Here is a 17933-nt window from a genome sequence, read left to right on the forward strand (position 1 = left end):
ATTGCAATTTTACGGGGTTTACCTTTAGACGGGGTATGCAACTGGTCGGATATTTTGGTCAGCAGAAAAATCAATTGGTCAGCAAAAATCTAACCTAACCTAACGCATGCTGAGCATCTGAGATTTCTACTGACCAAAATATATTTTTTTGCTGACTTCCCCTTTAGATAATCTTTAGTCCCGATTCTTCGAGTTCTTATGGTAAGTCACTGTCCGAGTTCTTGTGGTGGGATGACCCAGTGGATGTTTTTACTGGCGTCGTTGCTGGTGGTGTAAAGGCGGTCGTGTTGCAGGATAGCGAAGACGTTCTGCTTCAGCAACCGCGGGCACGGGCTGTACCTCGCCTCGCCCACCGAAATACAGAAGTTCACCATCGACGCCGAGTTCTGGTTAGTATCTTATAACAGTTATAACAGCTACTCCATATTGTTGATATATTTTGGTTGGTTGGATTAGTTGTCAAGCGGACCCCAGGCTCCCATGAGTCGTGGCAAAAAGCCGAGATAACGCAAAGAAGATGATGATTGTTGGTATATTTAGATCTTTACGGTGCTGAAGTTTCAACTATCCAGCACATAACCTAAGACCTCCAAACCCTGTCGCTGCAGTCTGTGCAAGGGTTATAGCTCGGTTTGACTCTATGTTGCTGGTCCTCCATAAGACTTCATCACTCTGAGCAATGAACCCCGTGGCTGACTGTTTTTTTTATAATTTACGAGCCATATACTTAGGTTCGAATAAAGAAATAAATCTGTTTCTTATACCGGCAATCCCTAATCATTTTTTTGTCGAAGGACTGCCATGAACCAGAAAGATAGGATTTTTTTGTAACTGACTCCTTTAGTTCGTAGAACCTAGTGTTGCTGTGCTCTTGAGATTATGAACAAAATCGTGTTAAGTTAAAATTCAACGTTTCACAATGAAACGTTTGACATGTTTCAGCGTGAGTCTCAACGAGATGCTGGGAGAGTTGTTCCTGCCGCGGGACATGCCCGAGCCCCCCAAGGAGAGTTTCTTCAGGGGTCTCTTCGGCGGTGGTTCCCGGGCTCTCGACCGCGAAGAACTTTGTGAGTTGTTTTCTTTATTTGCTTTCTTGCAACAGTTAAATACAAAAATGTTTCATAAGACTACTCTTGTTAGAAGTAACTCATTGACTGAAAGAGTTTAGATTTTTATTAAGTTAATATAAGCCTTAAAATACGACACGTAAATGATTTTTGTGTAGGTACCTAATTATCTACAATTACTGCCAGCGATCATCATGAAACCTTTGATTTTAATGTAGCGTTGTCAAATATTGCGATGCGCTGTTTCACTTTATTAGTACAGCATTTCAACACTTTAGAACTTGAAGTAGACCGGTTGTATATTCTGTACAAGGCCTGGAAAACATCTTTGCCTATAATTCCTCGTACATCATTGTTAACACCTTTCCAGTCGGCGAACAAAGCGGCAAGCCGAACCGCACCGTAGCGAAGGTGATCCCCGGCCCCAAAGAGAACTTGGATCAGCTGGGCGCGCGCGCGTCCACGGCGGCCAGCGAGGTGGCGCGCGCGCACATGCTGGCGCTGGAGCGCGGCGACAAGCTCGGCCAGCTCGAGGACCGCACCGAGCGCATGTCCAACGAGGCTGCGCGTGAGTCGAGTGCTGTTATTATAATTCAAAAACCGGCCAAGTGCGAGTCGGACTCGCGCACGAATGGTTCCGCGCCATTACGCAAAAAAATCACGTTGGTTGTATGGGAGCCCCACTAAAATATTGATTTTATCACGGTTCATAAGTTACAGCCTAGTGATGGACAGACGGACAGCGGACTCTTAGTAATAGGGTCCCGTTTTTACCCTGGGTACGGAACCCTAAAAATGTAGTGACTAAGTTATTTCAAAGTACTGGGCCTCAAGAAGTTAAATATAGTGATATTTTTAGCATGAGTGCACGCTCAACAATCTCAACATATTAGAATAGGTAAATTTAACCCGTGGAGCGCCCTACTGTCACACGTCTGATAGTAACTCCTATAGGAGTTCCATACTACGGTAATTCTGGGGCACTCCACGGGTTAAGTTTTCAAGGATGAGGGTACGACAGATGCTCCTGAAGCATGTCAAAGACTTCTGTTTTTTTTGGTTTCTTCATCGATGATACGATCATATAATGTAAACTTATACACGTACAGAGAAATAGCCCCGATGTTTGCATCTAAAATATCCTAACGCGTGAGTTTAGATTTTTGAATTTGGTTATTTCAAACCTCATATGAGTATCTCATTACATTACTTTTTGATCGTATCGATAAGCAAAAAATATCTCTCCCAAAATTATAGCGATTTGTGTACTAATGTCGTGTCGTTTGTTTGCAGAATTTTCGTCGTCCGCGCACCAGTTGATGCTCAAATACAAGGACAAGAAATGGTACCAGCTGTGAGCTTGCCGGCCTGGACATGCTGCCGGCCTCGCCGCGGCCTCGCTCGTCGTAGTTTAGTACCGGGCCTCGCGCCCTAGAGCTTAGCTACCCACGTAGAGATCTTATGAATACTTTAGACCCTCTAGCCTCTAGGCGTGACTTGAAATGAATGAACGCACAATGTTCCCGCGGGCAGCGCTGGCGCCGCCGCGTATCTTCGCTTGCGAAACACCGGACTCTTATCTTATGTCTAAGTAACCGTATCACTAAGAAATGATTAACTACTAAATAGTATGACGTATGACAGACAGTTTTAGATTTTTTTTTCCAGATAGTGTCGCTAAGATTTGCATATGAATCGACAAATCCAGGATGAATATAGATCATCAAGACCAAGAAGTGAAAATGGCGTACTCCCGATACGGATTTTCCATATAAAAACAGTCCCGAAACTGGGAATTCCCGTTCTCGCCATACAAAATCAGCAGTAGGTAGGTACCTGGAGAATTCCCTGGTGAAGTACCATAATCCAAAACACTTAAATTTTGCATCAATAACCGAATGAAATAATAATTCTGAAGTTTGCTACCTAATGTAATTTTGAAAATCTGGTGTTTTGTAAACGAAGCCTTCGACTTCGCGCTGAATCGTTCAATTATTTCTGTGCCTAATATTCTTACTTCTTTCGGCGGCGCCGGTGCGTTTTCCGGGCGTTCGCGGAGCGTCTCAACCGCTGATCTTCCCAAACAATTTTCTGTAGGTCATCCCCTTGATATCGTCAGAGTTAGAAAAGCTCTTCTGACAAACAAACTACGGACGTCCTTTTATGATCATCGATATTCATTAGCTAAAAGCAAAGATACATTGATTGGGTAAGATGCGTAAAATCTAAGATAATTTCGTGCTTCTAATTTGACAGGTAAACGAGATGGAGCTGTAGAGCTCAATATTTTGCGGTAACTCTGATTGTCAAAAGTTGACGTTTGACAATTCAGTGACCGCAAAACATAATGTATGGCGCAGTACAGCGCCATCTGTTTTGGATGTCAAACTAAGGGCCACGTTTTTTTCTTAGACCTTACCTCTCTATTACAATCAATTCTCTTTGCTAAAAGTGACATCAACATTAAAATCACGTGAAACCTACAGCTTGAGAGATTCTACGATTTCTTTCCGCCTATGACGATATTCTCTGCATAAAAAAAGACGCCACTAAGGTTTCACCTAATATCGAAGGATCTTATATTTCGTGACCGTGAAAGTCCACCTTTTAAATAATTTAAAAGGTGGAGGCTGCGATTGAGACGTTCCAAAGATGCCCCATCCCTTCGCTTCGGTCCGACGGCGCTCGCCGGTGTACATACTCGTAGCGCCGTTCGTTCACCCGATGTGATAATGTAAATAATCGAAAGCATTAACTATTGTACTTAACTCTTTTTATACAATGTACCTAACGGTAGCCCGCTCTGTCTCCCGTAGATGCACTCGTAGGACTAGCATGACCGGCCGGCGCAAATATGTCGCTCGATAAATTTATCGCGGCCGACTGTGCTAGTCATCTCTTAGCGTTTGTGTCTCGCTCGGCCCGCGCCGGTCCGCGACGGCACAGTTAGTTGTAAATTTTATAGATACGAGTAACAAATGAAATAAGTATAATGGATAACAATAATAGTCGACGATGTTGATCTGTATAAAGTATTAAGTACATAATAAATAAAGAGATACTTATAAAGATTGGAAAATTAAGCATTGGATGACAATAATTTTTGTTACACTCGTCAGTTTGCGCTCGGCCGTCGGTCCGCCGGGCGAATCCGATGTCTTACGACACTCAATTTTACTTCGCAAATTTTGTCACGGCAATGCATTATATTTCAGAAACAAGATTAACGGTAGGAATACAGACAGTCGGAATATAAATTCGACAGAATACACGGTCCGTGTTAGCATATACATAGCATGTATTTACAATTATATCGTCATGTTTATTCCGTGTCAAAAATTGTCGTTGAGAACTTAGTGACGTAAGCCACGGGTGCCTTCGCATTACGTTACGCCCCCAGATCGTTTGTTTAGCATTTATTAGTGAATTAAAGTTATATTATTGTTAGTGTTTATAAATAATCAGACGCGTCATCGCGACGCACATACAAAAAATAGCAATACTACGTGTGGGTTACCAGCCTAATGTAAACCAGACCAATCGGTGTCGTGTCGGTGTTGCTAGCTAAAACAAATAATAAGATAAATAAAGCGATAACTACGCTACTAAAATAACGACTAAAAGCTGTTGTGTATATCGCTGGCTCTTTAGGTAAACGGTGGGCAACGCGGCGCTGTTTTTTATACAAATTAAGGGCGTACTTGCTAAAGCCAAAAGTTGTTTTTTCGTGCACATTCCAATGTGCCCTTTTGGCTTAGATCTGATAGCATAAATTGTCGTAGGTACCTATAGCGCGATAATGAACGAGCATCCGTCTCTTACTATCAAGCGATGCCACAACGTGATACGACGTTCTTTATCTTGTCGCGCCGCGTCCCGCCCTAGCATAAGTACCGTGTAGTATATCGGTGTATCACATGGCAATAATTTGTATCTACGCGAAGCCGCTACACTGCTCCGTTGCTTTCCGATCATTTATACCTACTTATCTTTCTAAACTTCCTTTGGATATTGTATCGTCCAATGTCATTTAATCGCCTTACTTAGCTTCGATTTTATACTCTATATAGAGATGCTAGTTCGATTTAGTTTGTATTGTACGTATTAGTTAGCGTCTGTATAATATCTTCAGCTGTATAATGTTGGATGCCAAAGGTTTGTACTATTTTGACGCTGTGTTATACATAATTGTTACACGATTTGTAAGCGTATTTTATTTTAGTTAGAGTTCCGTTTTTGCAAATATGACAACTAGAGTACCTTCATAGGCTTGCGGTGCAACAGTACCGCTTGTCAATATCACTATCGTAGCTGTTTTTAACCAGATTATTTTGGAATAGAGACCTATATCGGAATCTCCGGATTTTACTCGAAAGTGGCTATTTTCATAGAACTGTTTTCCCTGGTGTTTCCAGGTGTTTTAAAGCTTTTAGGTATTTCTTTAGAACCCGTACCTGCCGCTCGCGTATCACTGTATCGTCGCATATCAGTCGAGTAAGGTCCGTTCAAAATAGCCCTAAAGCGTAAAGTAGATTTTTCATTTTCACAAGTCGAGTTAATATTAAGGTCCTTTGAAGCATGTTGATATCTCCGTTGAGTATGAGTCAAGAGTTTATTTCAGATGATAGTCCACTATGTTACTAGCTTTGTCACGGCAATTGTCGATATGTCGACAAACATTTTGACATGATTCATGACATATTATCTGCGGGATTACCAGGAAGCAGTGTCAGAAAATGACGTTTGATAAACACGATCATCGTAGCCCTGCAGATTATTGCAGTCTTCGTCAACTGTGAAAGTCAATCACGTAATTGTCGTGGCAAGGTATTTAATGGCTTAGCCGGCAACACTTCGGCCATAGCTTAGATCTGTCCTAGGCCAGTGTCGTCGGTACAGCCTTTGTTTATAAATAAAATACATTTATCTACAGTCCGCCATGTTGTCTAGTCTCCCCTCCTCGGTCTCCCTCTAACCGAGGCCGCGCTCTACTAGTGTAAAAAGGACAAGTTAAGTTTTCCCAATTTTATTAAATTGTTATGCAGTTAAAGTTTATATTGTAGTTCTGTTCGAGCTAGCCGAGTTCCGATAATACGCTGAGAATTCATTTGGAAATTATGGGACTAAATTAAGATAAGATTGTAAATAAATAAATAACAAAAAAAAACTTGTGGCAAATTATTACTTGTTAATCTGTAATAATGGTCGTTAATTTTATTATTTTGTATCGATTAAACGACTGTATCCTTTTTTAAACGTTCGGAAATGTGGAAATTATAATACTATAACTATACATATTGTATATAAAGGATGCTGTTGAATTATATTTATTATTTAGTTTGGTAGATGATTATTAGTCATTATATAAAATAAATTATAAAAATAAAATATTATCGAAATAACTTTGTGTTTTGTATGGTCTATCATCCCTTTAATCTTGCATATAAGTAGTGGTCAAAACTAGTGGGTTATGCTGTACAAGAGTACAGAACAAAAAAAATCGTTCTCGAAAAATAAGCAGAAAGATTAGTAAACATTCGGTCAGGGTCCTTATCAAACACAGACAAGAGCATGTATTTTAAAATGGCTATTCAAACATCACCAATTTTTGTCAGCTTTCTACATATCATATTTAAATTTAGAATGGCTTAGATACCGCAGTACCTCTAGATCGGACCACGCTAAGTCATCCAACTAAAAACTGTGTTAAAAATGGCACTCCTATAGAATAAAATATGTGCGCATTATTTATAACTGCAAAGTCAGTGCAAACTTAGCGTGGTCGGAATCTAGCTGATTTGTCCAGTTCTCAGTCTTCTAGTTGAGATGCCCAGAAAGATAAAAACAACAGGAATATTTTACCAAAAAAACGCCAAAAATTGAGCAACTTTTTTAATAAAACTTTTAACTATGATATAAATACAATAGAATACATTACGAGCATTTATTATGTCTCGGGCGCGGGGCGGCGAGGAGGGGCGAGGGGGGGAAACGGGTGCGGGAGGGGGGGGGGGGGGCGCCCCAAAGCCCGGAAGGCACAGTTCTCGTTTACTTTACCGCGCGACCGCGCAACCATGTCAATTAATATTCAACTCTATGCTTCACACACAAGGCTCAAAGTACATTAACATGATTCCTCTAGTTGACAGTTGTCGAACGGTCGTTATTATAAAACATACGTCATTATTGAATAACTAAGAAAAACGGTGATCGCTTTATGTCAAAATACAAAGTCTGTTTAAATGTGTAGCGCAACACATTCAGGACCTGTACTTGACACGATCAAACTCATACTATGTAAGTATTTGCTTATCGAAGTAATGCATTTGTACGTGTCGAATACAGGAAAGGGCCTACGCATTTAATAATATAAAGCGTTTATATCGCATTTTCAGTGTGTTTTAAAATGCTGAAGACCCTTTAATGGAGCTTAAGATAAACGCCACTATAGCTAACGTAATAACTAAAATTTTACGTTATATAGGCGCGTTATCTCATTCCCCATGTAGGTACATTTGACAGATAGAGTACTATGTTTACAACTATGAGAAGCGTTAAGAAAACATCAAGGACGGTCGCAGTTAGCTGAAGGTCGAAAACGTAGTTATCACAAAATCCTGTACATTGTAAAAATCGTTGGAAGTTCCCCTGAAGCGAGCAAAAGGATCACATCACACTCGCTCAATACAAAATACCAATATATTTTTGCTACGAATCTACTAAAACTAAATTCCACCTAGTGTACAACCGCTGATTATAATCCGCCAATCAGCGAAGGGCTCGTCTGCGCTGTACCGACGTCTGATTCGTCAAAACAAAATTGAACGTCGGAGCACACTAGGTGAAATTTCCGTGAACATTAATTCATAATTATTTAATTTGGTACCAGACTTGTACATGCGTTATACAGAATACACTTTTATTATCAAATTGATTATTTACAATGGATGGGTAAGAATACAAAAACCAGTGTTCCGCCGTAGCGGTTAATTGCACTACTAATACGATTGCGTCCACTCACGGAGCTCACACTTGGCTAATACTATGTCGTAGGAAAAGTGACCTTTTTTGAACCCAGAAAATACATGCCACATGTTTCATAGAACTGTAATCCTTAAGCAATAGGGTTCAAACTTGTTTGGACACAAATAGTTAACAAAACTAAGGGTAAATACTACGCTCCGTGAGTGTGTTCCCAGCTTAAAACGCCGCGCCGCCGTGTGAACTATCACGTCAAATATAAAACGTCAAATATAAAATATAAAACGGGAATTGGCTAAATCTGCAAGATATGACTTGTAGGTATAATAATTATACTATATATTTTTGTCAATGTAAGTAGAACTATACTGTGACTGTTAACACTTCTCAAAATTAAATCGCGATGGACCTTGTACTCACTCTGCTAGAGTGAGATGGCTTCCTTATCTTTACTACTTCTTGCGGCTCTTAGGGACCGCGAGCAGGAGAGTTACTTGAAACCGTTTTGAGAAGTAGTATTACCAATAAACAGTATAATTTCGTCCATCCTTCGCTTATCTTTGTCAGTAAAATAAATATTGTATAAAACATACAAAACGGCATAACAACACCACGATAAAAGATGCTTCACACAACGTCACGGCTCTACGTTTAAACGTCAAATCTGCCAAACAGGAATAGATTATTCCAAGTTAGATAAAACCATTTATACAAACGCGTTCTACAGAGAACCTCACGTATTAAGTCACTTATAGATAGACGCAACGCACACAAACAACCAAAGTCGGTTTTATTTCGTATTCGTGTGGGTTGGACTTACAAGATTTCTTTAAATGTAAGTGTATACCATCAGCTACCACACCATTAACTGGCATTAGTTAGTAGTTTGGAGGTAGACTCATTGACTTATATATTACTAACTACTACTAGTAAAGACTAGCCTTACGGGCACTAAGAATGGTGCCAGAGTGCCAGTACAGCGGTGTCACGCACACGAATTAGAGCCAATCGTGCAGTCTAATGCCATAACGCGATTGGTTGATGACTAATACGCATCACTCGCGCGATTGGACGCAACTAGTTGCGTTAGACTGCACGATTGGCTCGAATTCGTACCTTACCCCATACTTAGTGCCCGTAAGGCCCGTCTTTATACATAAGTCAATGGTTAATCTGCATTTATACTCAGAATAAGCTTCTCCTGTTTGGTAAATTCGTTCTTAAAACTAACAAATGCTATACATACACATCGAGTACGCACAACGGGGCAGACAACACAGAAGCTTTCTTAAATACTTACAGACATACAAACGGGTACGTACAAAATCTTATAGTTAGCACCTTGCGAGCGGCGCCGCGGTATATTCAATATTCATAATTTTATTTTTATTAAACAATCTTAAAGTAATAAATTCTATTTGAAGACGAGTCAGAAGATATTTATAATTTTAGAACTCAACTTTTTAAATCTCTTGGCCGAATATCTATAAAGTGCAAAATTGACTAAGCAAGAAATGAGATTATTTTAGGTCAAATAAAAATCTGCACTATGATAATCAAATCATTTTTATGATAAAAAAAATCAGTTCAAAATATTTTGCACTTGACGAATACCAAACTTGAAACAAGTCAAAGTTAAAAACAGTGGCACAGCGATAAATTTATAACATACATATGTTGTCCCGCGCCGCCGCTCCTCATCACATTGGGATCACCATCGATTGCACGCCGCGCGCGCCGCCTACAAGCCTTTGCAATACTGCAAATAACTGGATACTGCGGGACTACTGATGAACCTCGTAAGGCTCCATGTACATATTCGTTGCAATCTAATTAGGACCTTTTATCAAAGATAATTTGATATAGAGGCGGATTGCCAAAGTAATTTTTGTAGCCACAGTAAATGTACTGCCATCTTTAAATTTCGAGCGATGGCGCCATACCTTTAGCCTATGCTCGTGTAGATGGCGACACTTTTGACATTTAACAAATTTAACATATATCAGTGAAAGAACAAGGATCAAAGTCAAATGGCGCAATAAAAGTTTTAATCATATGTCGAAAGATGGCAGTAAATTTACTGTGACTAAAAAATTTACTTTGACAATCCGCCTTTGCTTTTATGAAGCAAATAAAGTAGCATTTCTTGTGTTTCATTGCTTTTTAAAATCAACGATATTCATTATATTCCAATTTACTTATAGAACAAGGTTCAAATTCAAAATAAGATAAATTTGTATGGTTGGTCTTACGAGATTAAAGTGCAAGCCTTGGGTGCTTGCAACTCTAGTGGAGTTACACGCCCGTTGCCAACCCTAAAAGCTTACAAGGACTCATCCTTAAATCTTCTTTTTATTTTGGTCTCATTTTTTAATTAACTTCGGGTATCTTAAGTATTGATTTATTCTTGTTTTATACAGTTTTACTTTTCTCACTAGACTTTTCTTTAGGGCTTTTTCGCCCGCAGTTCAGACGGAGATGCGGACTATTAGGATGAGCAGAATAATGAATACATACTTATGACATGATACAGCTAACATTTCCCAGATAAAGTGGAAAATTAGGTGCAAATAAGTGGTACAGACAAAATCTATTTCTTTTTGTTACCTTCTTTTATTGTTTTAACCCTGTAGAGTTAAAACCTGAAACCTTGTTGCAAAATAATGGCAAAATGCGCAAATAGGTATATGAGATCCATCGTCGTAGGTAGTTTATACGTTTTTACTGTATTTTTATAGGTTTAGTTAATAAATATGGCTTTGATGGCGGCGCGCGCGACGGTTACATATAACATTTATTAATTCAAAATAAAAAATCATATAAATCAGATTATTAAACAAATTTCAACTGCCAAACGATCAGAGTATTTCAGGAAACCTTGTAAATGTAGCGGTCAAACTGTATTAAATAAATTATGTGTACCTATAGTTAGAAATGTTAACCTTTTGATCGCCAAAAACTTCCATAGACGTGCATGGTTACGGTGTAATATTAAGGCGTATCCAGACTAGTCAATTTTTCGCCAATCTGATTAAATTGCCCGATCGAATCAGGACGTGCGGACGCAAACGCCAATTTGGCTCGCCGAATTCAACCGCCGATAATGACCGATATTACCGATAAAATGAGGTGCGGACGCAAGAATACCAATTTGTGAGGCCAGTATTTTCGTTCTGGGGCATTTTTTCAATTTAGAGGGCTCTAATATCACCATAAATCTAAAATTGGAGATTGACGCCAATTTCATTTCGGTCGATTTGATCAGTCCCGTCTGGATACCGCTTTAAACTTACATTCCAATAAGATTTACGACGTCGCCTTATAGGTATATAATAGGCCAGGCGTCAAAAGGGTTAAAGTGTCCGAATCGTAAGAAAAGCTCTTAACTTAAGTAACATTCGGACACATTAAAAATTCTAATTATACCACACAAAAGTGATTTTTTAAAAGTTTTATTCACGTTTTACCGCTACATATTCAAGTGTATTTATGCCAGCTTATAGGGTAATATTTCTACCAGTACAAAATTAAAGCGAGCACACTTTGTACGTTCAAAGTAAACTTACGATATGGATTCACAATATGTTTAGGAGACATTGACATGTAGAACCGATCGAGTCCCAGAAACCAGGTATTGACTGACTATCGATGGACCTTATGTGTTTACTATAAGGTTTACAATTGGTTAGTTAACAGTGTGGACGATGGTATATCTAAAATATAGCCACATTCTTAAGCTTTAGACATTCTTAATTAAAAAAAAAATGTTGTAAACATCATTGTTGTAAATGTTGTAAATGTTATAAATGTTGTACCTGTATGTCAATTCAAATACAAAATCAATATATTTAAGAAACAATATTTACAGTGAAGGGGTTAGGGGGAAGTGATAAAGGGGCCCACTGATTAACAGTCCGCCGGATGGTATCTGCCTGTCAGTTGTTCGGAACTGTCAACTTTTTGTTCTAACTGACAGGCCGGTTCCGTCCGGCGGACTGTTAATCAGTGTGTGTGTGTGTGTTGTCCCTTTAGTGAATAACTAAAAACTGTTTTATGTATTTTTCGGGCACTTTATCACTGCCACTATATGTGGGAAAACCTATGGATATGGCTATATTTAAACACTTCACCTTCTCCACTTTTAACGTACGATTAAAACAACCAAACTTTGGGGCCTCGATGCATCCATCGGTAAAAAACAACGCGTAGAATTTACCAATACAACCAAACTTTAAACATCAATGCAATGAACAAAACATTTTGGCACTTGACATCACAATAATGAAGTAACAGACAAAACCGGATAACACATTAACTATAATAATATTTATACTTTTTACAAGGCCACGTAATTTTACTGTTATTGGGAAATACTACTGAAAATGAAGAAAGTAAGGCGACCACGAGCGGGATTCTGATTTTAGAATATGTTTGGATATTGATATGATTAATCGCACGCGTCCGCTAGCGTGGGCGGGTGCTCGGAGCGGGCGCACGCACGCGGGTGCCATTGTAGGTAAAATCCGTCGCACGCGTCCGCGCCAGTTACCGTTGCTCATACTATTTTTCGTAAACCCGCTCACCGTGCATCCGCGCCAGCTAGCGGACGTCCTGAAGATCATTAAATAAAAATATCAAAGACTTAAAAACTGTAAAATCAAAATACCGCTCGAAAACCTGTACTCGAAAGCTGCCTGAAAAGGCAAGATTCAAACAGTTGCCTGTTGGAACAGGCTGCATTTTAAACAGCGAGATTTCCTGGCAGTCACATACAGTCGAGTTCAAAAATGATTCATATTACACCGCCAAAATCGATCATCGAAATTTGTAACCTGCCTCTCGATCGCTCGAATATGCAGATAACGAGATTTCGGTTTTAAATACAGGCAAATTTCATAAAGACTGGCCATAAGTCTTAGAGAAAATTTTACTTTACCGACCAACCCCAAAATCACGAATAAAATGGGTGGAATAACTAATTTTTGGGCTCTCAGAATACGGTCAGTGATATAATTACCTGTATAGACCGATTATAATTGTTGCATTGATTATAATAAACGGGCTTAGTATAGTGTAATGTGAATCATCATTAAGTTAGCTAAGCAACTCGATCTCAACTAAAACTTGACAAACTTAACACTAAACTATTGATATCCGCAGATATGTCTACTGGAGAACAGAGATCTTGATTGCACTCTAACGAGGAAACAGGAAGCCTAATATTGCTACATAAGTCAACGACCTTGTTGTAAATAAGTTTTAAATAACTAGAACACTTGGAATAATAGTCGATCGGGGCCGTGCATCTTGAAACGTTACCATGACGAGTTTGTTATAAAATGTCGAAAATACATGAGTATGTACATACACGGTGGTTAGATTCATGGTGGTGGTTTCATGGTGGTTGGTCATGGTGGTGATGGTGGTGGTTTTTACTTAATAAGTAAAAATAAATCTAATCCCACAGTAATTTAAATAAGGTTTATATGTTGGATCCTAAACAATTAAATATATGAAATGTATAATACTTATATGAATAAAAATACAAATAAATACTCTACGGATAGACTATCTATTCTTACTCAGATTTGAACCCAGGGCCCAGCCTTGTTTTCAGGCTACTTATAGATCATCATCACATTATTGTTTATGCTCAACGTATAGAGCACAGGCAAAACCGTAGTGTATATCATGTAGGCGTTGTTTAAGACAGAATACATTTATACTCCAACCAAATTGTTTCTCTCAACCTTACGTTACATGACGACCCTACCCTCGACTATAAAGAGCCATTATGACTGATGACTTTTCGTTATACTGCCACTAATAACTGACTATAACTGACATATTATAACAACAGTCATGATAATGTTTCAAGAAACATGAAAGATCGCGCGGCGCGGGGCGCGGCTCTGTTCGGACTAGTCTACGGTCTACTGTGGGTACGAAAATAACCGTTCGGCTAGGGATATGTCGAGTGATATACGGTCGATATGGTGCGGAGCGTCGGGCGAGGGATTGGCCAGATTGTCTATAGTATTCAAAGTAAAGAAGGCTTTACAGCAACGAGAAAGGAAAGTTATTATGACATTAGCATGGAGCTCTTTATGAAGCATTCACGAATAAGCGCGATTGCCGAAATTAATGTCTCACAATTCTCTGAATTTTACGCGTATTTATATTTCTTTGTATTTATTCAAATTAGCATAAGCATGTTTTTGTGAATGGATCACAAAACTTAAGCAATCAAATAATATTTGTAAAATTAAAATTTAAGATTATCAATAAAATTCGATGGAAACCTGCAGCTGGCATGCCTGTGGCATGGTCTACCAAAAATAACATAATAACCGACAACATTTGTAACTCCATGAAAATCCTGAGACTGACGATTTCTGCAATAGGCTCAAGTTTACCAACCCTAAGACAAATATTCATAAAATAAGTGGTCCAAACCCCTGCCCCGATTCACGCGCCCCGCGCCTCCCCTTAAATTAAACTACGGCGAACTATAGTTAAGGTACGCGAATAAGGCTATGCGTTGCTCTACGCTAACATAATTACACTTTGTACAAGGCAACGCTTCAATTGAATATGTTGAACACATAAATAATAAATTCAAGTTCTTTATGGACACTTTAAGGGTCTCCCCAGATATATCGACGCGCATTCGGCAAAAGCCGATAGGAAAAAGCTTTATGTCCGCGCAATAAGAGCGAAAAAGCCGTCGACGCGTCGACAGGCGCCGGCCGATGCGAGCCGAGCCGAACGACGACTTTTTCCTATCGGATTTTGCCGATTCCGCGTCGACATATGTGGGGGAGCCCTAGATCTGGATATTGTTTATACAATGTTCAATGGGAACCTAAGATCGATAGAAAAATACAACAAACATTAGTTAACCGAGAATAACGTTAAGTTTTTCGAGTGTATGCAATCTTTGAAAGGCTACACAGCATTTGACCATACTCTAATGGACTATTTGTTCCACCGCAAACCGCAATATTTGATTATGAGTTCTTGTCCTGTATATCATAATGTGGCTTTACATTGTATTCTTGTTTGTATTTTATAAATTTTGTATTATAATAGGTTTCAGGAACTCAGTGAGCACGTTTTTATATTTTGTTTAATACTTTTTAATGACCAATTTCCGATCAATGCATAAACATTTTGTACAATTAGTAAAACTTCCTTTTACGTCGTATCGGTTTGTCAACCTAAGTGGAGGGGCGTCAAGCTAAACTGACCCTTATTTTGAGGATGTTATTGGATTATTAGGAGGACTATGGGAGTACTATGAAATCCCCCCACTGCTGCCTAGAAACCATTGAAACTGCATTTTCCCGTGCCTACAGTATTGGCATTAGAGCAAAGTGGCAATTCTTTGGCAACATTTTTTTTTCTGAGTACTAACAATACTAGAAAAACACAAAGTTACATTTTGAAACTTGATATTGTGATCTGCGCTTCTCTCAAATCATATCTGAACAGATTTAAACCACAGTTTACTGTCTTATTCGTTGATTCTACTGACAAATATAGGTATACTCATTCCTCAGTGTATTGTAAGAAATGATTTTTCTTAAATGGTACTCAATACAGACAACCAACAGCTGACATTTTTACATAAATATTATGAAAGACACGTCATTCGATGTTTCGCGTTTTAGATTCAAGAATACGTTCAAGTGAAGACCATTGATAATGCGTTCAAAGTACCAAACATATGTCCAGACGTTAAAAAAGAAAGCTCACGTCGTAGTGAAAATTAACGCCATCCGCGGAAATAAACCTGAAGATGAATGTTCGACATAAATAAATGTAACTTCAACATCTATTTGTTACCGTAAAATTTTAATTTTAATGCCAGTAACGACGAGCAGGGCTCGGTAGCCGTTTTATTTTTCAAATTGTTCGTTTATTCACCCGGGAACGAAAAGGACTTCGTTACCGTATGCGGTTACCGGTTAAAAATATGTGCTATTGAGATACCAGTTTATGGCAAATTCGTTCGTTATTGTGGAACGAAATTAACCGGTTAAATTGGAAATATCGAAGCAAGAAATGTTTTGGAACGATATTAACAGATATTTCAATACCGGACCGAACCCTGCACACGATAGTTTATAAGAAACGTGAAAAGCATATTTATGGCATTTTCTGTAAATAGATTTTTATGATCCGATAACATGAATGATGCCCAAAATGCTCAATACTTGATATCGAAGACGAATCTTGCGTTGGTCAAGACTAGCAATTGTGATGTCAAATTTAGTCATTTTAGTTAAAATTGGTTAAATTAAAATATATCTTTTGAACGCCTCGTGCCAATATAGTCGACAACAAGCTTATATGAACCTTATACGAAAACATGTTATTTAATTTAGCAGTGAAGACGATAATCGTATAAATAAGTATCAAAATCTCTTAAATTAAACGCAGAATTTAATGATCACGGATTAGCAAATAAATATATGTTTCAATTAATATGGATTTCCGCAAAGCTACGCAGAATTTGAGTTTTAGTTTTATTTCATAATCATCATAGATTTCATGTTTAAAAGTGTGTGGTTTTCATTGATTCATCAAAATTAATGGCAACTTATAGAACGCCGACAACACAAAAGTCACGTGTAGTCATATCCACAACACAAGGAAAAGAGAGAGGACAGAAATTGTTACGGTGTACGCTTTCATTGGAGCTTGTAGCCTTCACGCTTTCAAGTAAGGTTTATATTAAACTGCGCCTGTGATGTTGGCGTATGAGTGACATTTTTAACATATGGCGTTCAAAAGCTACCCGTTAAAGTATTACGTCACTGTGAAGCTCGTTTGCGGCCTGGCCGTGCCAAATATTTACAAATATAAAGCTCGATTCAATTGCCCAAATTATTCGTTACACCTATACATTTATATACAAACGTTGATCGATTCTACTACGGACGTGCCGTGCGACGAGACTTAAAAAATTAAAGAAAAATTAATTTTATTGATTAGCATTACCAGCGTTTTAAATATAGTTTATTCTGATCGGATTTTAAAATATTGTAAAGAAAAAACACGTAAATAGGTAATTCGGCCATGAACAACATTTTCTGATTGGTCGAAAGACCGAGTCAACTGTTTTTTTTTGTTACTTTAAGTTCCGAACGGAAAAAATCATTTTCCTAAGTTATGTTGTTATAGCTTTTTCAGAATTTTCTCATTGTTTGATTTATTGTTAACAGAAGTAAAAATCTGACCATGACCAAACTATTGTACCAATTCGTATCAACACAAAATTTATAGTGATAAATAAAAACACGGAAAAATAAACCTTGTGACAAAGCAATAAAGTTTAATTTATCGTCGTCTGTCGCACGGAGTACCGCAAGGCTCTAGGCTCGGACCCGCCGCAGCCCTACTGTTCCCTGGTATATTATAATTAGAAACACAGCCAATAGTCAGCTATACATAGCGAAATATTGCCAAATTGGAATGATAAATGTATGACACGTCAAGTCTAAGGCAGGTGTTAAAAATATCGGTATAAAACGTAAAACTATGTGCGAAGTTGGTGATATTTCAGATTTTTTTACCTTTTGAACGCCAAACGGCGCTTCCATTTGCCGTACCACTGACGCCACGGGGGTAAAAATTAGTTTTGTGAATAAATAATGTCAACCGTAAAGTGGGGTGTTTTTCAGTAGATTTTCATCAAAAAACGATCGACGTCAAATGCCGTATTTGGCGTCGTTGTCACGATTTTGCGTTGACGTCAATTGCCGTCTGTGGCGTTCAAAAGGTTAAGAACAGTAAGCTGCAGAGATAACTATCCCCCCTGCATAGAAACTTGTTTGCAGGGAGGTCAGTCATCTCTGCAGCTTACTGTATACTCGCAGA

General features: G+C 38.5%; 1 protein-coding gene across 1 annotated transcript in view; it reads left to right on the plus strand.

Moving 5' to 3' along the window:
• Positions 1-6469, plus strand: part of LOC134794490 (uncharacterized) — a 94594-nt gene extending 88125 nt beyond the window's left edge. The window contains exons 26-29 of the mRNA XM_063766303.1: positions 294-389; positions 943-1067; positions 1438-1635; positions 2361-6469. Coding sequence (XP_063622373.1) covers positions 294-389; positions 943-1067; positions 1438-1635; positions 2361-2425 — 484 coding nt within the window. The 3' untranslated portion in view covers positions 2426-6469. The remainder of the gene's footprint in view (positions 1-293; positions 390-942; positions 1068-1437; positions 1636-2360) is intronic.
• Positions 6470-17933: the final 11464 nt, after the last annotated feature.

The sequence above is a fragment of the Cydia splendana genome, chromosome 10 (assembly GCF_910591565.1).
Source record: "Cydia splendana chromosome 10, ilCydSple1.2, whole genome shotgun sequence".
Taxonomy (NCBI): Eukaryota; Metazoa; Arthropoda; class Insecta; order Lepidoptera; family Tortricidae; genus Cydia; species Cydia splendana.